At 21.8% G+C, this 25590-nt stretch overlaps 1 protein-coding gene across 47 annotated transcripts in view; it reads left to right on the top strand.

The window, feature by feature from the left end:
- The window catches only part of LOC112691349 (longitudinals lacking protein-like), a 432448-nt gene that overhangs the window by 119844 nt on the left and 287014 nt on the right, over positions 1–25590 (top strand). The window contains exons 5-6 of one of the 47 annotated variants that reach the window (XM_025565526.1): positions 23593–23810; positions 23898–23930. The exons of 41 other annotated variants lie outside the window; for them this stretch is intronic. In XM_025565526.1, coding sequence (XP_025421311.1) covers positions 23593–23810; positions 23898–23930 — 251 coding nt within the window. Of the gene's footprint in view, positions 1–1965; positions 2181–9359; positions 9614–14122; positions 14377–16076; positions 16164–17368; positions 17608–23592; positions 23811–23897; positions 23931–25590 lie in introns of those variants that run through there. 5 more of the 47 variants (XM_025565532.1, XM_025565575.1, XM_025565561.1 and 2 more) reach the window with 5 other exon arrangements.

Below are 25590 nucleotides of genomic sequence, written 5' to 3'. Positions count from 1 at the left end.
TCACGGAATTATAATGACGTAGTGTCATATTTTGATGGCAAATAATATTGAAATTATATTGATTTAATTTCAATATTAAATAAATTTAAAAAACTATGCATTTGTTTCAATCAAAACATTACTTTACTGGTGACTGAATGAATAGTCATTAAATCTAGATGCTTCAAATAAGCAATTTATACAATTTTAAGATTAAATGGTATTAAACGATATATATATACATTAATATAATTATTATTTTTTTTAAATATTAAAATTATTATATATTTATAAATGGATTTGTATAAAAAATATTAAATTTAAAATTAATATAATATCAATATGGTTTGGGGTACTAAACTATGACATGTTATACTAGTTAACTCTTAGGACCAGAAGAACAAAGTTGGTATATAACGCATGCATAATTTTAAAATAATCATTGAAATAAAGTTCTAAATTAAATTATTTTCCTGTAATAACAAATAAAGTATTTAATTCTTTTGAATTCAATAATTATTTATTATAACTTGTAAAGTTATTGTATGTATGTTAATATTTGTTAAATTTTTAGTTATAGTAAAACTGATAATTTTCAAAAACATTAATAATTATTAGTTTTTAGATCACTTCTAAATTTTATTATTCTCTCATTTTTAAAATCTAAAAATATATTACATTTTTATTCTATTAAAATATTATGAATTACCTAATTTTTTATAGAATTTACCATTTTAGGTAAGTTTTTTCTTTTTATATTATTCTTTTCAAAATTTGTATTTAAGATTTATTGTTGACATTTACTTGATAGATTTAACCTATTACTCTTAAATAACATTCTTAATTATTGTTAAAAAAGAGAAAAATAAAAATACAATAAATTTGTATGATTGTTAAATTTTCATCAAATTATGATTTTATTATTTAAATTATATAATATTTTTTTAATTAATATCTGGTAATACTTTAATACATTATCCGTAATGTGATCACGAGAATAAATACATGTCTGTTTCTTAGATTTATTTAAAATAAAAGTGCGGTGTCACTCCTAAGTTTTAATGTAGTATTTGCAATATAATGTAGACAAGTGTAAATCACATTTTAAATGTCACAATAACAATTTATAATCTTAATTTTGAATGAAAATGTATTCATAAAATGTGCTATTGACATTTATTTATTTGAATGTAAGAAACAAGAAAATTCATACTTTATTTTTATTTTAGTTAATTACATTTTACAATTCTTTATTATTAGATATAATTATTCAACATATTAGTTCTTTTTATTAATATAAATTAATTAATTAAAATAATTAGTTAATAATATATAGAATCCAGTAGATATATGAGGAACGTTCATCATTTTCTTTAGTCTTTTTTTATAAATGCAGTTAAATTTAATGCATATATTTTATTTTGAGTTTATTCTTTGTTGTCTACTCAATTTTTATTTCAGAAAATTTAAAGATAGTTTATTATTAAATAATTATTTTTTCATTGTTTGTACTGTTAGTAAATGAAATGATTGATATGATCAAATGTTTTGTTACTTATTTTGAAAAATGGATTTTTTTGTTATATTAAATTTGAATAATTTTTTTTATGAATTATTGTAATTTGTTTGATATCATTAACTAAATAAATAAATATTTTTTTATTCTTACAAACTTTAAGCGAAATTATATAATTAAATTTGAATTTTGTTCGATTTCACTGTTTTATTAAAAATAATTTATAAATAATAATAATAATATACAATTTGAAAATATATGAATATCAGAAATATCTGTGCTTAATAATAATGTATTATTTATAAATATAAATTTTTTTTTTTAATTTAATTTAGCATGTGCACGTTTTTCTTGCTAAGTATTAAAACCTATTATAATAATTAAATATTTAATAATCGTATAATGTATAGTCTATATACACAGTATTATTGTAGAAAAATAAAATATAGACTAAATTAATTTGTTTGCAGGTAAATATACATGTCCAAATTATAACTGCGATCGGCAATATGTTCATCGACCATCATTATTAAAACACTTAAAATTTGAATGTGGTGTTAGTCCAAAATTTCACTGTCAAATTTGCAACAAGTTTTTCAAACAGCCAATCAGCTATAAAATGCATATGGGCAATAAACATAGCAAAATATTTAAGTCGGAAAATTTATAAATATATATGTATATCTAAGTGTATGTTTTGAACATAGTTCCTATTGTACATAAAGAATGAGGAAATTAAATGTTATGAATTTTTATTGGTGTAGTTATAAAATAAATGTTGAAACATCTTGTATGTTGTCAAATATGCATTATACATTATTTATGTTTTTCTGGTAATCCTCATATAATTTTAAAATAATGAGATTTCAATAGTAGTATGCTATTGACGTAAAATTAATTTCTATATTAGTTTCTAGAAACTGGTTTATTATTTATATTTTAATAACTTTTGTTTATTTTTAAGTAAGATTATGAACATTCTTTTATGTTATTTAAAAGTAATTCAATCTACAAGTGTACAATAAGTAATCTGATTTACAGTAGTATAAATATAGACATGAAGTAATATGGAGAAACTGCCCATGATTGGAACTCCTATTGACAGAATTTATTTGTTGGAAAACTTAAGCTATTTTGTTTTTATATTAAAATCTCCTTAAGTAACGAGTAAAGGTTTTTGGGATTGTAAGAGATTAGAGAGTGTTCATGATTTATTGAACTATTGTGAACATTTCTACAGTGGTCAATGGCAGCTTGACTGAGATAAATTGAAGTCATTATGAATCACTTTGTTTTAATGTATGAAGAAACATTAAAAATATGACCAAAAATTTATGTTTGAAGAACTTAGATTTATAATACTGGAAATGTTACTTCATAATTTGATAACTGAATAAGAGATTAGTTTAATGTTAAAGTCATTATTTAAACAGTTGATTGATGGAAAATTTACTTGAATATATACCTATATATTATAATGTTTGTCAATTTGGTTTATTATTTTTATGTCAGATTTTTAAATTATGACTGTTATATTTTAATAATAAATATAAAACATAAAGTTGAATGAAATCAAGAGAAGTCGATATTACAGAAGTATTACGTATGGTAAACTATGTATATAGTAATATTTACATTGTATGATTATTAAACCAAAAATCAATTTGTTTTAAAATATGTTGTTTGATTAAATCTTAAATTATATTACTATAAAAATTAGAATACTAATAAATTTAACCTATGATTTTTTTTTTATATTTTCCTTTTGATTTTTGAGAATTCAGTTAGTCTTTTAGTCTATTAATTAGTTTTAAGTGCATTTATTGGCTTATTTTTAATAATAATTAAATTTTACTCATAAGTTTATTATTTTATAAATATGGTTATGTCTATACAATTTGATTACTTATTCTATATAACCAGCAATGATAAATATTAAAATTTTTTAAATAATAATTAATTAATAAATAATAAATTAAAAATCTTGTAACCAATTTGCTCTTAGTAAGTAAAGCATTATTAATGTAGGCAATAAGTAACACTATAGTCGGGAGCACGAAAAATGATCACTGGCCGTCATGCGCTAAGCGGCAGTTTTCTAAAGTGGTTATCAAATAATTAAATTAAAATCTGTGTTATCCGGGTGCCAAGGTTCAGTTAGCGCTCATTGTTCGTCCCCGTGAATATAGGTAATGGCTGCGTTACAGTACAATGTTGAAATATTAATGGGTACAATGGTGGATACAAATAACGGGTCGCAAGTGTCAACGTTCATTTTTCGTGACCCCCACTTTAAACTTTAAAAATATCATTACACTATTTATCAATAAACTATACATATTTATATGTACATTCATGTATAGTACCTATCTTAATTAATTAATATGTATATATATCATTTTTAGGTGATAGAAAAATTATTCAACAGCCAGATAATTATTCTCATTGTCCTAATAGATGTGGACTTAAGTATAAGTTTATCCAAGGATTGTATAAACATTGCAAGTATAAGTGTGGAGTTATTCCAATATTCAAGTGAACTACAAGTAAAAAAAAACTTTAAAGTAACTTATTAGTTAAAAGTTACATGTGATAAATGTACATAAAATATTTTTGTTTGATATTTTTAAATATGTGCGTTACATTAAACTATTATAATTAACTGCATCCTAATTTCCTAAATGTTTATATAAATATAAACAAAAATACTTTTTTTTTTCAATATATTTGTATGTAAAAATACTTTGGTTGTTGTTACTTCTTTGATATTTATATGCGATAAAATATTTTAACTGATTAAGTATTTTGAAGTTTTGGTCAAAATTAAATAAAATTTTTTGGTTAAAACTGATGTGTTATAAAATTTTTAATTTGGTTCCAGCTAATCAGCTTGTCAGCTTAAAATAGTTTACTGAATATTAATAAATATATTCCTAGGTCAACAAAGGTTGTATTCATTAGTCTAAAACTTATGTTTCTAACAGGACGAACGAGCGATTCATTATTAGAAGACAGTAAAGATGACATATACTGCCCAAATAAATGTGGTCGCAAGTATAAACATCGAGGTAGTGTTGCAAGGCACTTAAAATTTGAATGCGGTGTTAAGCCAAAATTTCAGTGCACTATCTGTAGCAAATATTTTAAACAACGCATTAACTTTAAAATACACATGATACGGATACATAGCTGTATGTTGTAGTTGTAAATATTAGGCAGAGATAATTTAAATAATCTAATATTTTTAAATATTAGAAATTTGGTGTAGTGAATTTATTGTGTATTATACCTTATATTTTTCCAATTATTTGTTTTGTAGCAATTTTTAATTGTTGTAATAATATGAACAAAGTTTTTGGATAAAATTATTTTCTTTTAGATAAATTTTAATATTAATTTACACTTTATGATAATATATTTTAAGTTTTTTGATGAGTTTAAAGAAGTTTAGTAATAAATGAATGTTAACAAGATAATTTTAATGAGCAATATTTATTTTGTTATCACAGTTTTTAACTATTTATGTAATGATAAAAAGTTCAACCAATTTGTTAAGTTTGTTCAAAGTTTAATTTTATCAAAATAAATTATAGTTATATTTTTGTTTTACATGCTTTTTTTTTATGCCAAATTATATTAATTTTGTCAATTATAAAAACTGAATTGATAAAACATTGTCATAAATAATAAACTATACTAAAATCATTCTTATTTTATAAAAAACAGTATAAAATAAATGTTTTACTATTATTGCATTGTATAATGTATAAGAAAAATGGTGAACTTTTAATTATAAAAATGTCTTATAATAATTTGATGTATGAATACATAATCATATTTCAATAATAATAAAAAATAAAATAAAACGGAACAAAAAATTAAAATTATACTTTTATTTAATCCAAATAATATAATTTGTGTTATTTTTGTATATTTATTATTGATCACTAAATAAAATATTGAAATAAATAATTATATTCTTATTTCTTAAAAATGAAATTACAGTTAATAATTAATGTTCATAGTATGTAGAAAAAAATATCACATAATTATCATAAGAAATAGTGTGTATAAAAACAAAAATCACAAAATATTGTAGACAATTGGTCTAAATGTACTTGGTGGTAAATGCATGATTTTATAAAAAATTGAAATTGCTTAGTATATACTATTATAGTTCTATCTTATAATTTTATTACATTTTTTCCCCGGGAAATATAGGTATTAATAATAGTCAAATTTTTCTTATGACTTAAGTACATCAAATTTAAATCAATTTAGATTTATGAATTAATTAATCCAGTGCTAATTATTTTGTGATTATTCTTCATCTTTGATTCTTTTGTTTTTACTAAATAACATTTTTTATTTTGTTTTAGATCATAAGTCAGTTTTCTTCTGTCCTAAAGGATGCGGTAGAAGATATAAACAAAAATGTACACTTAATCGACATTTAAAATTTGAGTGTGGTATTAAGCCTATGTTCAAGTGTAACATGTGTGGAAAATGTTTTCGGCATACGTTTACTCTAAAATTTCATTTAGCAGATGTACATATGATAATTTAGGTACTATTGTAAGTATAAAAATAATACATAGATTTAATCTTCTATATTAATTCTAAAATTGAAATTTAATATTCTTTTTTATAATAGTCATAAAAGATGTTTAGTAATATTAAGAAGTGTTATATAATACAGTATACATATTAAATAAAAATGTTATAACATAAGTGTTCTGTTTTTTCATTGTAAAGATGTAAAAAAAAATTTAAATTAATAAGAAGTAGGTATGTAACATATATATTCGAATTAGAATAAGTAAAAAAAAAGTAGTTATACGGCGAATAATTCGCCATAAATATTCGACTATTTGATTATTTCATATTTCATGATATATATATATCTTTCTAGATGGTTATTAAACGTTTTATAAGAGTATTACGCGAAAACGAAAATAAATAATTTTCGTTAGGTATTGTATTGTAGTAGTGAATACTGAGTATTCGAATTTTCAAATAGTCGAATTATATACGGTAGAACCAATGGTGTATTTAGGGTGGCTGGGGGGTTTCACCCCCACAAAAAAAAAATAAAAATATTTGAAAACGTCAAATTTTAAACATATCAGTAATTTAATAATTTTAGTTTGTTTATTCAATAAAGAATTAAAATATAATGAAAAAAAAAATATGTATTAAAAATATTAATATTGCTAATAATTAAATTGTAATCGGATAATATTAATAACAATCGATCGCATGGCACTCACATATACATAATATATAAATAATCTGATGTGGGGAAATTATCGGTCGATAGAATATCTTTGTCCGTGACTGTTGCGTTTTGTCAGTTGTCAGTATGCACTATGCATCTATGCTCAAAATTAAGTAATATAAAATACAAATAATACGATCATACGTTTAATTTAGTTATTAATTATTATTATTATTATTTAGTATTTAAACAATAAGTTGATAAAGAACATTTTATACTAATTTATAAAATTAATACACTATTAGGTATGCACCCCCCCCCCCCAAAAAAAAAAAAAAAACTAAGTTTTTAAATACGCCTCTGGGTAGAACTATTCGAATTTGAATAATTACCATCCCTATTAAAAAGTATATGTATTGATCAGTGATATGTATACACATATTAATAATATTTATTGTTCTAAATTATGTTACTTTATTATTAATACTATTTTGCCATAAACAGGGTGTTTCTGAAATGGTTGAGGAAACGTGTACTCTCTGGAGTGGCCAATTGAAGAATTTTTTGAAATTTTTTTTCTACAAAAAAATTTTCAAAACTTATTTTCAAAACTTGGGTTTTATCTAATTATCTTTAAAACATTATTTCGAATTCTAAAATTAATACTTATAAGATATTTCTTGTAAATTTCTCATGTGAATCGATATGTGACATCGATTTTGGGCTTGTCGCGCGTTTTTTACTTTCGAGTCACCAGGATCAAAAGATGTGGTATGACACACATCTATTTGTATGATAACTTGGCAAGATAAATAAATGTGACATTTATTTGATATTAATTAACACGGTTTTCATCGAATTTCAAATAAATGTTGTTTAATTATGATTATTTTACAACAAAAACAATAATATTTGTATTGTTATATTACGTAAATCACGTGTTTTACTCATACCCTTGATCATGTATAGTATATGATATAAGCTAATACTTCATACTCGATTAGTACTATGAAAACTTATACATAAAAGTACAAAATTCTTTTGTAAAAATTTGTATTTTTTTTTTTTAAGTAAAAATAAAACAAATTTTTACATAAATTTAATTTTATTTATGACGTATAAAATGGATGGCTAGTAAATTTAAATTGCTTTTTTAATTTATTTTAAATATATTTTTTTACTATATAATTCATTAACAAATCAAATACTCATATTTAATGTCATTAAATATTTTAAATAATGAAGACCAAAATAGTTATTATTTTTTTGTTTTTTGGATAAAATGAAGATAAATTATAAATCATTATAAATTATATTTGATGATAATATTTTAATTTTTATGTGAATTTTATCAATATATATTATTATATAATTAACTATATGAAATAAAACTATTTTGAAACTTATTTTGACACAGTTTGTAATTTACAATACTTGTCACTTGAGTTGGCTAACTCACACACATGCACTCACTTATAATATAAGTATATTTGGTATATTTATTTAGCATAGCTTGATATATTTTATCCAGATGTCTTCAGAATTATAAATGGAATCATTCCCAAAATGTTATTATATATTAACTTTATTTAAAATTTTTTTAATCTCATATTTTGAATATTTTTTAAGAACAAATTATATTTAAAAAATAATGTATATAATTTGGAATTTTAAACTAATAATGAAAATTTCTTATACAACAGTTAACAATTTTGGATTTTGATTTTTGTATTTGTAAATCAATATAAAGACAAAACTAATATACTCGAAAAGTTTACATGATTGAATTTGTTTGGTTTTTAATTTTTCTTTAAATTTTCGTGTGATTTATTATAATAACTTTTTACATGGTTAAATGGAACTGTATCGTAAATATATTTTAAAAAATGTAAACTTTTTAGTGTTTTATTTATTTATACATATGATCTAATTTGTTTATTTCAAGTTTAAAATGTTTCTTAAACATTATTTATTTATATTTAGAAGTACTATTACTACTATTAGAACTTCTTTATTGTTTTCTTCTTTCAATCAAAAACTATAATTTATAGTATTTATTTATTTATTTATTTATTATAATTAAACAGGCAAGTTCAATTACAATGGTTATTTATAAACACATGTATATAACACATTAGTTCTTATATTAAGAGTTTTTACTATACAAAATAATTTGTATTGTATTATAATTGTTTGTTGACTTAAACTTTGTAAATTAAAAATGTGTTTATTTCATTTATATTTTTAGTTATTTGTTTTATTTAAGTGTTTTCCTAATATCCGCATGCAGATCCGTTTAGTAAACTTATAAATTAAAAATTGAAGTAGTAATTTTTTTTAAACTATATCAATTAATAATTAAAAATGAGTTTATATTATAGTATAAATTATATCAGTGCACTAATATAACAAATAATGATTATATGTGATCCAAAATTTTTTTAAGTTTAAATTAAATTATTTAGCGAAAAAATAATTACTCTCAGTTGAATGTTGGTTTTGGGTTGGTTTATGATTTTTTTTTTATATTTTACGCTTATTTAATTTTAAAATTTTGTTATTTACATTTTATTTCTTTTCAGTTGTTCTTATATTTTTAATTCACTAATGATGTAAATATTATGTTTTGTTATTTATTTATTTCAGGAGAATGGTATAACTGCAGTGAGCTAACACCAACTCCTAGACATTTTCAACTGGGTCCTTTTTGTTTTGTTTGTGTGCAATGTGATAGAAGGTACAAATATGTAAGAAATTTAAAAAAACATCAAAGATACCAGTGTGGCGTACCACCTCAGTTCCAATGCAAAATTTGTAGCAATTTTTTCACTCAGAAGTCAAGTTTAAGGGGTCATATGCGAACAGTTCATCGCATTATCTGTTGATAGAGATAAATTATTTTTGTTACTTAATATTTTAAATGTATACGTTTATACATATTATAATTAGTAATTTTTTTTATGATATTATTTAAAAATATTTGTTTATAAAAATGTTTAAATATTTTTATCATACATATTATAACTAAAGAATGGATTAAAAATATAACAACAGTTAATTATTACATGTAAAATTCTATAAAGTTAAAAAAAAAAAATTTACTAAGTATATACAATTTTTTCAATTAAATAAAATGTATTAAAAATAATTCAAGTAAATTGATCTGCCATGGGTTGAAGAAATAAGCTATTCATCAATCATAAATATAATTACTTATAAGACAACTTATAAAATTATAATAACAAGAGTATATTTATACAATTATCAAATTATTTATTAAATTCTATACATCGATTATTAATGGGAAATTGGATTTAATTAAGTTGTTAACTCCATCTGCAGATCTGAAGTTATTGTACTAAAGTTTGCAAAATGTGAAAGGCAACATAAGAATAAAACAATTCAAGATAAATCATTTTACAAAAACAAGACGGGAAAATATTTCTTTGAAAGCAATATTTTAGATTTAGAGTACTCACACTCAGAAAAATTATAAGTATAGTTTTGTTAAAGTATGTTTATAATATTGCATGTTTTTTTTCATTTTAAGAATTATAAATTTAACAACAGTTTTGTTTGCAAAATGTAAAACTAAACTCTTCAATGTTTTACTATTCCTAATTTAGAGTTTGTTATAACTCATAAATGGGATTAATTAATTACAATATTCAATTTAAAAATAGCTTATAAATTTATTTGTATAAATTAATAAAAGTTTTAAAATAATAACACAAAAAACTAAGGAATTTGTATGTTTTTTTAATTTAATTATTTAATTATTTTTTATACTTCATTTGTTATTAAATTACCTGCAATTCTTAGTTCTATGAATCATTGTTCAATTTGTAATACAGCCATAATAGTTACCAGTTTAAAAAAATGTCTTAACTAAGAAATATTTACTAGTATATAAATAAATAAATAAAGGTATTAATAATTTAATAATTTTTAATTTTAATTACATTTTTTTATTTTATTTTTTATTAAATATTTAGTGCTTTAAATTTAATACAGCTTTGTGAACAATAGATTTATCAAACAAAAAAACATATTATTATTTTGAAAATTTTCAGATATTTTTTGGATTTTTAAAATTAAATGGGTGATCATTATAATTTATAGTTTTACCATGTAAATTAAAAAAAAAATCTGAATTTACATAATTATCATCAGCTTATAATTATTTCTGTTTTTAAATTGACTCTAAATAATTATTGATAGTCTTTTGTTCTTACATAAATGTAATAAAAAATCAATGTAGTATTTTTGTAGTAATTTAACTTTTTCCATTCATGGTTATTTCTTCGTTTGATAATACCTATATCTATTATTTTGATATGTTATGTTTTATATTCTCATTTTTTTTTTATGATTATAAATGCAAGCAACTAAGCTCATTTACTTCAAAATTATTTAAAGATTCATTTAAGTATTTGGGAAGGGGTTGCGATTTCTTTTCGAAACTGCTAATAATCAGGTTTGAGCATACAAGTTTTATTATTTTAGTAAAAAATCCCACTTAAATAATAACTTTCCAAATTAATTACTAAGTTTGACTCATACTTATTAGTATTTTTAATTAATAACAGTTTTTAATGTCTACTGTATTTATTATACCTATACTGTAGTACAACATATTTGAAACTAAAACATTTCCTAAGTTTGTTAAGAATAATTGTATTCTTTATCTATATCAATTGATTATTGGTTTTTTTTTTTTTTTTTGAGTATCTTTTGTTGGGTACAAATGTTATATAAAGTTAAATATTTTTGTTCAAGTTTTTTTTGTTTCTTTCATTACAGTTTCTTTATAAACACTTAATTGATTTTGTGGTAAAATATAATAATATTTATTGTTAGACTGAATATAGTGAACACTCTGCGAAAACATTGATTCAGTTATTATTGATATTAGAAAAGTCTCGAAAAAAGTCTACCTTTGCATTTAATTAAATATTTTAAAAAAATAATTAATATCTTATATAATATATCTCATAGAAATATTTTTTAAAAAATATAAAAATGTATGTATTCAGATATAAAAGATATCTTTCTTATATTTTTACCTGTTGGTTTTAAAAAATTAGGAATATCTGCAATTTATTTTCATTAAAACGTTAACATAAAATGTTCTATCGAACTTCATTTTTTTGACCAGCTTTGGTTTTTTTCGATTATTTTCTCCTACTTCAGCCAAAGCCATTTTTGCTTTGTTATTTTCAATTTCTTGACACATTTTTGTTAGTAATTTCCATATTCTGAGATATTAATTTCGACGAGATGGGAGAACCTATTGTTACGTATGATAGGTACCTGTATATTACCAACGTGTGTGTAACTGTCAAACTATAATTGATGTCAATAAATTGTTATTTACTATCTACAGATAAGGTTTGTTAACTCAATTTATTTTATAAATAAAATAACATGTGTAGTGGAAATTAATTTTATTTATACTGCAACGGTAAACTTTTTCCGGGGACTTTTTCCCGTTTACTGTTATTATTAGAACCCGGATTTTTATGCAAGTATATATTCTTCTATTATTTACCTTGATTAATTTTGATTACAAATGTCGATGTCTCTCACTGTATAAGTTCCTAAGGATAATTTTGTTTTTCCATATTTGAATAAAAATGTCTATGAATTACATAATTTTATATAATTACATCATCAATAATGCATATTTTATAAATAAAAAAATATTATAATTTTGTCTATATTTAAGAAAGAGGAATAAACATAGAATTTGGTAAACTTCAACTAAGTATTGTAAGTATTATCTAAAAACCAGGATATTCTCAAATGAAAACAATTTGTGAAATGTTAAGCTGATAAATAATTGACGAAAATAAAGGCATTGCAGAATTGTTGCTTGGAGACAAATTTTGTTTTAAATATGCGCTAATAATGTCTTGTCACATAGAAGTTTTTCTAAGAATAAATCTTTGCCACATGATAACCGTAAAAGCTTCTATTTTAAAAATCTGAAATCATATTTTCTAATTCAGTGTTGCAATTTTTTCCAAAATTAATATGTTTCATTGTTAATTTATATAATTGGTTTATAATTACTTATTCCGTAATTTATAAATAATAGTAAATTGTAATTGTTTATAAAATTTAGTATATTTGTAATGATTTTATTTAGCACATTTTTACTTATCTTTGAATTTTCATGCGCATATTCAACAATATTTTTTTCATAAAAATCCGGACTTTAGTTATTAATGTAGTTAAATTGCAGTACGTAGTTTTAATGTGTAAGAATTATAAGTTTGTTATTAAAAATTTGCATTAATTTTAGTTATAATAAAATTATTTGTTATTATTGTTATATCATACATTAACATTATACGAGTATATAACTGCTTTCGGAAGCATTATTTTCAAAAGTGATTTTTTTTAAAAAATTTTCCTGTTACATATGTTTGATTTTGTACATGCAAATTTAGATATTGAATTAATTTATACGTAAAATGTAAATGTTGGGTTGAATAAAAATATTTTTTTTTGTTACATAACTAATTCATAAAATAATCAGTTTCATGTGTTCATTTATTACTATAAGAAATAAATTATACTTATTGAAAAAGTTGTTCTGATTTTAATTTTAAGATTGGTTACATGGTACCTACGTGCTTATTGTTTTTTTTTATTATATCAATAAGCTTTATCTTTTACGACTACTGCCTAGCAGAGTTGGACAAAAACAAATCAAAATAAAGAATAAAAAGTAAAAGCATGAACACCTAACTAATTTATTTATGAATAAAGAATAATTTTTTATTCGTGAATAAAACAATTATTCAGAATAAATTTATTCGTTAAAACCATGAATGATATTAATGTAATAATGATATTAAATATAAAAGTATATTTAATTTATTTTTGTCAATTATTATTTGTATTTATATGTATTACCTATATATATATATATAATTTAAGTCTAAATAATAAGTCTATTATTATTATACATCGTTATGTAAGATTTTAATTTATTATTAAATGATTATAGGGAATAAAGAATAACGAATAATGAATAACTGAATAATGAATAAAATATAGTAAATAAATATCAATAATAAAATCAAGAATAAATAAATGAAGAATAATTTTTTATTCAAATAATCAATCGAATAATATTTGATTCGATTAAAGCCCAACTCTGCAGCCTAGTCGCAATAATTCGATCCTTAATTATGGTACTCTTAAGAAACTTGAATTACAGTTATGGTCTATTTTTTTATTTTTGTTAATTATATGTATTAGTATGTTCATGTTTATCTATGTTAAAAACTTAGATTTTTCTTTGCCCTTTCAGATTTGATTTATTGTGACTAACTGTATTTACATTTAAAATAATAATTTTCACTTAAATGAATATTAATTTAAATTATTGGATATAGTTTCAGGTAAAACTAGAAGAGGTCGCAAATCAAGTATTCGATGTGAATTTATTTGCGGTTGCGGACGTAGGTACAAATATCGCAGAAATTTGACTAGACATAAAAAATACGAATGTGGAGTAAGTCCACAGTTTCAATGTGACATTTGTTATAAACATTTCAAGTACAAGAATGAACTCAAGGCACATACTGGATTTGTACATAATTATGTGATTCCTATGACTGAAATGGGACCATAATTTAGATTACATTTGTATGATTAATTTTACTGAATTGTTTTGAAATATCATTAGTATATAATTATGTTTTGGTAATCTTATCAAATATTTGATAATATTATAATACTTGTAATTTTAAATTTAGTTTGAAATATATAAACTCAATTTATATTTTATATCTTGGAGTTTTGGAAAAAGACATACCCTTTACACAACTTTTGTATAATTAACTGTCTTATAAATCATTGCTAAGTTGTAAATGTAATCAAAATCATCAAAATTCAAAGCTTAATATTATTGGAATTATTAACAATAATGATGACAACTTATATAATTAAATAGGGGTTGGATTGAGTATACATAGTAAACTTTAAAGATTCTAAAGTAATATTTCAATTTGTTTATAATTAACTATTTTAAAATATAAGCATTTTTGTAAGTGGCATATTTGAGAACCATTTCAAAAGGAGGGATGGAATATATGAAATATCCTACCATAAAGTTAGATAGTATAAAATTTTATGTATATTTAATAGTAAAGAAAACAAAATACTCACTCTACAATTGCTTCAAAATTTAAAATAGTCATTCAAGTGTATAATAATAAATACAGAATAATTAATTAAATGTATGCCGGGTAAAAAAAAAATTCTCCTATACTTTCAGAAATTTCAAGTATCCAATTAAACCAAATACCTAAGGATTATTTTGGACAAAATGCTGATGAGGTCTATACATAAAAATAAAATAAAAAATTATCTAATAAGTAGATGACAATGAATAATATAAATTAAATTGTTAGAAAAAATTTTAAAAGATGAAAAATATTTCTGGAATATTGACGAGTTCAATTAGTGGAAAATGTTTAATAAATACTCAAGAATATTACGCCCAATACTCAGTGTTTTTATTTTTAGTGATAAATTTATGATGTTATAAAATATATTATTTTTGTTTAATTTAATTAAAGTTTGTAGTAAGATTGTTTTGTAAAAAATTGATAAAACTGAATTAATTCAGTAGGTAGATCTTTAACTTAAGTCCTTGAAAACTGATTAATTTTTCAAAATGTTCAAAATGTCTTATCTTATTTTAAGTTTTAAAGCAGTAATGTGTTACACATTTTATAGTACAACTATGTAAAAGAAAGTTATCAAGTATTTTTCAAATTTAAAACATCAATACCTATTATTTATTGGTTTATTTCTTACAATAGTTAGGTATTCTGTGGCTTTGACAATATTTACTTACTAACTTAGTTGATTAAAATTTAGGTATGTGAGTTTAATTACTGATTTAATTCGAAAAATATATGATATTTAGATTATTAAAAAATATCTGAGACATCTGAAATCAGATATAATAATGATTTAATTGATCAAAAATATTCAATGTATTTATTTCTTTGAAAAATAACATAATGGTGCTAATGTAAACAAAATTAAAATAATTAGCTTTGCTAACATTTTTTTTTTAAATATTTGTCATTTATATATTTATTTAAATATGTTGATACAATAATATATATATTATTTGTGTTTTGTTCTTAATATTTTTTACTCGTGATAAAATGTTATATAATTATATTTAACATTTCTATTTAAGGTTTTTAGTTAAATAGGTGTTAGATTGCTTCTTTAAATGTGTATTTCTATTATAGTATTTGGAATTGTCTTCTACTCTTCTACTTTTTTTACATTATTAAAACATATTTTAATGTATTTTTTTATTATTAGATATTCTCAAGATGTATAATTGTCATCGTTGTGGTCGAAAATATAAACATCAAGGGACATTGTCACGACATATTCGTTATGAGTGTGGTACAGTATGTAAATTCAGTTGTTCCATTTGTTCAAAACCATTTCGGCGTAAAGATATACTTCGATTACATACAGCTACAATACATGGAATTATTTTGTAAACCTTAATATGGGAATACACAAATTATAGTTATTTTTACCACCCTTAGTGATACAGTCATGATCTAACCTTCCAACAGCCTTCAATATCACATCAATTTATTATTCATTTGGTATACTGAGTGGAGTCAAAATTAACACTTCAAAATCATTACGTGAACATTTACACAGTGTAAAGTTTTTTCTTCTACCGTAACTTAAAATCACTATATGATTTATATTGCATCAAACTTCCTATCCTAGGTATGTACTAAACTAATGATTTAACTAAATTCACCACATTATTTAGTGAAATGGTTTAGCGACTAGGTATTACATAATTAAATACGCAAAATCCCATGCAATAAATTTAATGCAATGCATTAAATAAAAAATTGAATATCAAGCTTAAAAATAAATTATATAAAATGTTAGTACTTATTTGGTTAAACCATAAAATATTTAAAATATTCAAGTATTCCTCTCAATTACATTCCGTCTGAATTTTATATGTCACAATTTACACTCTTATATACCTACTCATAGATTTACAGCATATCTAAAATTTCCTTTATCTTCTATAAAAATAATTCAGATTTTGCCTTGTCAAATATCCTAATCCTTCTTTAGAGATCTCAATTCAAATAATATCCCTTAAACCCAGACATTTAGATCACCAATTTTTAGATCAAGTTTCATAAATCAAAATACATTTTTAATTTATACCAGTTATAAAAGTATCACTATTGGATGGCTTCTTTTTTCAGCTAAATTATGTCAACTGAACTGTTCGCTCATATGCTTATTGTAAAAATAAATGACCGATTGTATATTTCTAATAAAGATCTTTGAAAAAAAAGAGATTAATCATTAAATTCTAAAACATATGATTTATTGTGTCATTATGAATCTACATATGTTTTGTTTTTTCTTTGATTAATAAATTATAAATTGTATCTAACTTATAAACTTATAACCCTGCACGTGTAGACTTCAAGAATATCAGAATAATATGTTTTATTTTAATTTATGTATTATGCTTATTATTTAAAAGTACATTGTGCTTTTAATTGAATGTGCATTTATTTTGATTAACGCAATATTTTAATTTTATTTGTTGATTTTAGCTTCTTTCTTCATAAACAACGAAGGCATAATTTCTAAAACGTATATATGCCCTCAATGTGGTAAGAAGTATAAACATCAACCCAGTCTATGTAATCACAGAAGGTATGAATGTGGAATATTGCCACAATTCCGATGTAGAATGTGCAATCGTTTATTCAGCAGAAGTCACAGGCTCCGAGCTCATATTATGATATCACATAATAAAACTTATACTTCAAAATAAAATCTCCACAAATACCTTAATGATAATAATATTTTATTATTGTAATTTCGAATGTCTAATATAATTTTGATTAACATTTACTTATTACATTTTTTGGTATTTTATTTGTAAAATTGAAAGTAATGTTTCTTTAACTTACATACATGACTTATGAAAAGTGCACCAAAATCTATAAGGATTTATTAATTATGTTTTATTATTGATATTGGTATAATATTAAAATATGTTCATAATGATTTTTTTCTAGATTATTTTAAATTGTAATCATTATCATTAATTTTCCATGTAAGTTAATTTTAATATTATGTACTTATTTATGAATAATAAATGTAATAAATAATTTTTACAATAATTATATTATGTAACAAAAATTATGATTCAAATTCTCAAATAATATAATAAAAAGTTACTGATTCAATAAAATTAATTAAGCAACATTGTTGCCAATATTTAATAATAAATGTAGATTATACAGTTACTTAAATATTTAAAGGTTGAAGTATTTTTATAGTTAACATGATTTCAACATTTTATAGTACACTTCTAGTAAATTTAATATCTTAAATTTATTTGTTTATCAAAAGAAATCAAATATGAATATATCTTTTTCAAAACAATAACTGTAACATATTTATAATTGTGAAACATTTTTGAGTGTATGCATTTTAATGGACATTTTAAGTTCATTAATTATATTATTTTATACAACAATTTTAAGATTTCATAATTCATATTTGTCTGTGATATTTAATAATAATTACTTTATTTAATAGTTATTATTATTATTATTATTATTATTATATTGATGAGTCAAGATTTATAATTTTAAATTTGTGTGTATGAAATTAATTAATTCATACTTGCTATATATCATATTATTGTTCATGTTCATAATCATACCATTGTAGTTGATGTAGTTTAAATATTAGTCCTTTGTTGTGTGAATTGATTTGATTATACTGATATTTAAAGTGTTCAATTAAATATTGGTGACTCATTTATTTAGTGACTTTTATATCTGTTTATATATGTATAAATGTCACTTGTTTTGATTCCATCTTGATTATATTTTGTTATCCTTTATCATATTTATTATATTTCCTGTATTATTCTAGTATAAATATAATTATGAATGAAAATTTAAAGCTTCGATTTAATATTTTTATTTTTTTTATTCATAGTATATATTTAACTACAAAATTATTAGTTAAACACTAAAACTAATTAATACATATTAATAGATACATATTAGTACTTAATTGAATAGATTTATACATATTGATAAATTTAAGCAAAGATATAATTTTTTGTAAGTTATCTTCAATAGGTCCTAGGGTTTTATTTTATTAAGGTTGTCTGCAATTATTTGGTTTTTTCTTGATTCTGTATAGGCCGGGCAGTGGATTAGTAGATGTTTGACTGATAAAAATACACCACATATTTGGCACAGTATGATTTTGTCTTAACTCATTAGATAGCAGTGGTACATTTTTGAGTGATCTATTTGAAGTCTACAGATCATTACTTCGTTTATCTGATTGAATATTTGGGGTTTAAGCCAGTATATGGTGGTGTTTTTGATTTCCCTGATCTTGTTGTTGGGTCGTCATTCAAGTTTCCATAGGTTGAAACATGGTTGTTTAGATTTCTAAGAATATCATTTAAATTTAATATTTATAATTGCATTTTGTACATTTGATATTTTAATAAAAACTTAATATAAGCTTTTGGAGTCTCATTCAATTTTACATTATTTATTTTACTATTAACTAGAAGTATACTATGAAAGGTATAAGACAGATATACCTAGAAAAGTGTGCGTGTCTGTGTTTGGAAAAATTAACCGTTAAAACGTTGCCTCGAGTATACCACGTAATTTTTTCCTTGTATTCGCAAACAAATCAGTGTTACACTAAATGAAACATGCCGACGGGTAACTGGTTGTCTAAGAAATTCTAAAGTTGAAGAATTATATTTACTAGCTGGAATTGCACTACTGGCAATCAGGAGGATAGTGCAAGCAGACGAAAGACGATAGACACCCAATGCATGAAATCGAAGCAAATAATTTCCTGCTAAAATCGAGAAACAGTTTCCTAAACAAGGTGAAATGCATAACAACTACTAAGGAACAGGAAAGAGTTATGCAATGGACAAACCAAATCAGAAAAAAAAAGTTGTGTCCCCCCTATCTAAGCATTACCACTAGGGAATCAACTAGAATGGCTCATATGGAGAAGTTTAAACCGAATGAGAACAGGAGTTGGATGCACCAAGGATAACATGAAGAAATGGGGGGGGGGACTATTTGAAGGAACATCTCCAACTTGTAAATGTGGGATGGAACAGACAATGAAACATATTCTGCAATGCTCAATCTGTTCTTACTCATGCACACAAGATGATGTTATGAATGCAAATGACGACGCCAAAGACGTGACTAGTTTTTGGCCAGAGACCATATTGAACCAGAGAATGACAATTAATTATCATATGTGACTTTGAATTATTATAATCTGTTTATTTATTTTATCTATTTGTTTGTCTTTTTATATTTATATTTGCAGTTTTGATTTATATACTTTGTTAGTTATATAAAAAAAAAAAGTAAGTGTGTCTGAGAATAAAAAAAACTAGATGTATATATATATATATATTTTATATCAAGATTGATTATCATTCATTTAAAATATCACAGACATTTATAAACTTAATAATAATATACAAACATACAATTATATAGATCGTGAAGGATAAAGTAATAAATATAATGAAACACTAGTGTTAGAGTTTTGTCATTTAGTTTTTCACTTTTTTCATTAGAAATATGCCCAATGACTATCATATAACATTTTAAATCACCATTTATTTTTAAAATAATGTAATAAAAAAACTTCATTATTAGTTTATTATGTAATTAATATTATTATTAAATTATTAATTAGATTTTCTGAAATTATAAAATATAACTGTAAAATTCATGTCTCTGGCTGAATCTAGGTTAAAAATTTATTGTTTCTTATTGACCATTCTTTCTCTGGGTTCCTGAAAATTCAGTAAATTAGTTAACTTTAACAATTGCTAATTGATAATGAATAATTAAAAATAACAAATCCATAATTGGTGAACAGAAGTTAAAAAAATTTGAATTGCTGGGAATTTGTAGAAATATTATAGAAAATATTCAAAATTTTGGGTTACAAGTTTTTGTTTTAATAAAATAAACATTTTATATACTATTCCAATTTTTATTTCACACGTTTATGATGATTGATAATTTAATGCATAAGTTTAACTTGCTATTCTAAGCAGTTATGTAAAACAAAATAAATAACAATACATGGTAAATTTGGTATTCTAAATAAAAGTAATGCTTATGTCAAATGTTCTTCAATTGGTGACCTATGTCATATAATGTACATGCTAATTTTAACATGAAATTGTTTTGTTTGAATTATTTATTTTACCCTTTTATTTTTTTTTTATCTATCCTAAACATTTGTTATTACCGTATAAATGTACCATCTTAACATAATTTCTGTACAAATTTTGAATGTAGCATTAATATAGGATTATTCATGTATGTATTCTATCTTTTAGGTATGTGTTATGTGTTTTAGTGTTGATTATATTTCAGGTAATTAATTTTTCAAAGGCTTAATAACTGCACATATTTGAAGTAATTCCTAGATGTTAATTAAAATTTTGATAAGTTAATTTCTCTTCATATTTTTTTTATTAATACATTACATTAAACACTATTCATTATTCACTCTCCAAGGTATGTAGATTATTTTCTCTGTTAGACCAGTTTTGATCAAAATACCATATAAATACAATTAATGTTAATGCTCTAACTCATATTAATTTGATAGTAAAGATATAATAATTATTAGGTACAATATAATGTTGGAATAATTATATCATAGTTAGGTTTATTTGATATTTTGCAGTTAAGCTTAGAGAAGAATCTAAATTTTCAGGTTTTCATGTAGTTTTGGTATATATTTATATATATAATAGTGATTTTCAAATGATTTTTAAATTTTATTTAGATTCATTAAAATTACAAATAAAATTATGTATTAGAAGTTTAATTTATTTAAATTTAGAAACCTTTCATTAGTGCTTAATTTTTTTTTTTTAGCTTTATTTCAATTTTATTATCAGAATTGATATGGCTTTTTATTTTTAATTCTCTTATCATGAATTTTCTTTGTACATTTGCTCATTTGTTGAAGATTCAAGAATATAATATTTTCATTTGTTATATTTCTATTTTTACTTTGATAATTATTATTGAAATAAGTTTATTTAAAAATGTTTTTAAATAACTTCATATTTTTATGTTTTTAGGTACTTATTGTGATTTTTATATTTGTCCTCAATGTGGTAAAATGTACAAGTATCTGAGTAGTTTAAACTTGCACTTGAAATTTAGATGCGGCGTTGAACCTAAGTTTAAATGTGAAAGTTGTAAGAAAAGATTTGCTCTCAAACATCATTGGAGAAGACATATGATTTCAGTGCATAATAATATACTAAAATTGCAATTGTAAATAATTGTATAGCTAAAAAAAAATTTTATTTGAATTTACCAACTAAATTAATTTGATTTTATATGTTTAAATTACATTTTTTTATTTATTTTATTATTTTGTATGTATATTTTATTCCATAGTGATTGTGTTTTGTTAAAATATATATGATGAAATTTCTGTGTCTTACTACATTTTTAAAAAAAAATTTTCTGTAGAATAGAAATCAAGAATAAACAATAAACTTTAAATATGTTATTTATGTTTAGTATATACATGTAAATTTATATATTTTAACTTGCTTATTATGTGAGTAGTGTTACTTTACATAAAAATAAATGTACAAATGAATGCAATATTTTCATATTTTAATTTAACATAGTGATCTTTGAAATTACAAAAATATTCAAATTCTTAATTAATAAAAAATGTATAAAAATTAATGTTTTAATAAATACTATTTAAGAGTGTATTTAGGATTATTTTGGATCATTAATCTTTTCAGAAATTATTTATATATATATGTATATAAAATTTATGAGTTAAATTATCAATTCTTTATCTATCAAAGTATATAAATTATTTATTCATAATTATGCACTTATAATTCAACTTTTATTTTTAAACCAAACATTATTTTTTTTATATAAATAACATTTTGAAGGTTATATTTTTATAATATAAAGTTAGAGTGTATTGATGATTTATTTGAGGGATTATTATTTTTTCACCAGCATAAATAAATATTTTATTGTTTGAATTACAAACATACTAAATAACATACTCAATACCTTTATATTACAATGTCCTCTCTACCAAATAATTTTTTATAAAATGAATATTATATTGAATATGAATTGTTATTGCTTTCAAATATATATGTAATATAAATATGATAATTAGAACAAACTATTTTTACTTGAAATCAGTAAAATTCTGGTTCCTCTTTTATACAGATTTTTTTATTAAAATTATATTTAAGCATTTTTGCTGAACTACATTATTCTCTTATGTTATATCATATTTTTATTTTGAATATTAGAGCTTAAATTTATATTTATCTACACACTTATATAATTTATGCTTAAAACTTATTTCTAAAAATAGTTAATATTTAAAGCACCTTATCTTGTTCTGAAATAATTTATAATTTTATTATTACATTATAAATTTTAATTTATAAAATAAATATATACATTATTTTAATAAAATATATTTCATTTTAATATTTTATAGAATTGATTGAATTACGATTGGGTAACAATAAAATAACTATAAAATATTATTTTATTCTTACGCTATTTAATATTATGCTTTAATTTATTTTTTATTATGATTTTGTATTCTCACAAACTACATAGTTATATTTAAAAATTGAATTGTACATTGGCTTTATTTATTTTTAATAATTCTAGTGTACATTAATATTATTGAATATTACATTAAATTTAATAATTTTTAGATTATATATTCAATGGGCATGATTATGCATGCAATAGATGTGGCAAAACGTACATGCACAGAGGAAGCCTTCAAAGGCATTCAAAATTTGAATGTGGGGTTACTCCAAAATTTGGCTGTAGCTTTTGTGGTCGGAGATTTTCTCAAAGATCTAATCTAAGCAGGCATGTTGTTGATATACATAGGAATGCTCTTGAAGAGTTGATCAATAAGCATTCGGTATTTAATGTTTATTTTATTAATATTATTTTATTCATTTTTATTGTATTTCATATTTTTGAGAATTTTTTTTTTTTTTGTGTACAGGAAACTCGAAATGAAGGAGATTTAAAATCAGAAGTTAGTAATCGAAATGCTGTATAAAATTCATAAATCCCAATATGTTTGATTTTACTTAGTTGTTATTATCGTTAACTAAATTTATAATTTGCCAAAGATAATTTTAAATATTAAATTAGAAATTAATTAAAAATAGTTTTGTTAGCAAATACATCTATTGTTTTGATTTATTTATTGTTAACATTTTACAAAGTTTACAAATAAAAAATATACTCATTGTTAAAATATGGATTTTTCATCTTATTATTATTAATATTCCTCACTCATATATATGCTCATAAATTATATTTATTACTCAAAGTGTGTAAGTTTACTTTGTTAAAATGATCAATTTTAATTATATAAAATGATTGTAACAAAATAAGGTACTGTTGAATTTTATTTAAATTTATGTAGACAAAAATACTATATATATTTAAAGTCATATCAAAAGTAAAGCCACTTATGTTTTAAGGATGATTAATTTTTATTAATTTAAAATATTTTCTTGTTCAAATAAATAAAACTGGTTTTTACATATTGAATTATATATTATAATTATTTGTAACAATTTCATGTATTAATTGGAGTTAATTAAATTCTAATTGAAAAATAAATTTTTTGGTACCTATTTTATATGTATGCTAAATTGTTTAATTACTAAAGGTATGGATAAAAATATAAATAATTTAGTAAAGCAGCACCAATATTTACAGTGACATAAAACTATTAAAACTTAAGTTTCATGACAATTTATTTATATATACACTGTAAAACCTTGCTAAGATGCTGAAAGGGAAAATTATATAACCATATTATAAGTGAGAAATTGTAATTAGTGGTATTCCACTAATTAGTGATTTAATAAATTTTTCCATTTTTTATGCAGGCTCTTACCTAATACAAAAGATTATACTTAATGTAGTATGTGCTAATACACTTTAAATCATTTTAAAAATAATAGTAGACAGAGTAAATTTAATAAATAAATTTTTGTTGGAGGTTATTAATTAAATAATATTTTATTTGTGGTAAATACATTCAATGTATGTACACACAATATGAATAGTCTTTCATCAAATATGTTGATTTATTCTCTTTGACGATTAAATATTCTAATAATCTCAAAATCGTTTACAATTTTAGCTTCTCTACTAATTTTTTGATTAATAATTTTATATCTATTTCAAAATTGATTAAGTCAATCATTAGAACTGACTAAACCTTGTTCAAAATGTTGGCGATTTTGTAATTTTCATACTTCAAGAACCCAGTTTTTTCAATTTCATTCTTATTTTTAAATCATTTGCAATAATGAGAAGGATAAATCCAATTTTTCAATAGTTTGTTTTTTATTCAGTTCACCAATATTTTCATCGTACTGTCTATATTAATCAAATAAGTGCTTTACGTTTGCCATCCCCCGGACTACATCATATTTTTGCATTTTTTTGTCGACATATTGAGTAGGATTAATTCTAAGGATTTAAATTGGAGAATATTATATGCTAGATAATAAAGCTTGATTTTTTTTTTCACTGTTACATATTATACTAGAGACTGGAAAAAGTCCATGTACTTAACGGTATCATGTATTAACCTGGTAAATTACATCAAGGTTTTGATATACTCGTATATTTATATGGATTTTATACATATAATCTTTTACACAATAAGGCAT

This window comes from Sipha flava, unplaced genomic scaffold (genome assembly GCF_003268045.1).
Source record: "Sipha flava isolate LNK unplaced genomic scaffold, YSA_version1 607_pilon_pilon, whole genome shotgun sequence".
Taxonomy (NCBI): Eukaryota; Metazoa; Arthropoda; class Insecta; order Hemiptera; family Aphididae; genus Sipha; species Sipha flava.
The sequence above is the reverse complement of the archived record's forward strand: the minus strand, read 5'-3'. Positions and strand labels throughout refer to the sequence as shown.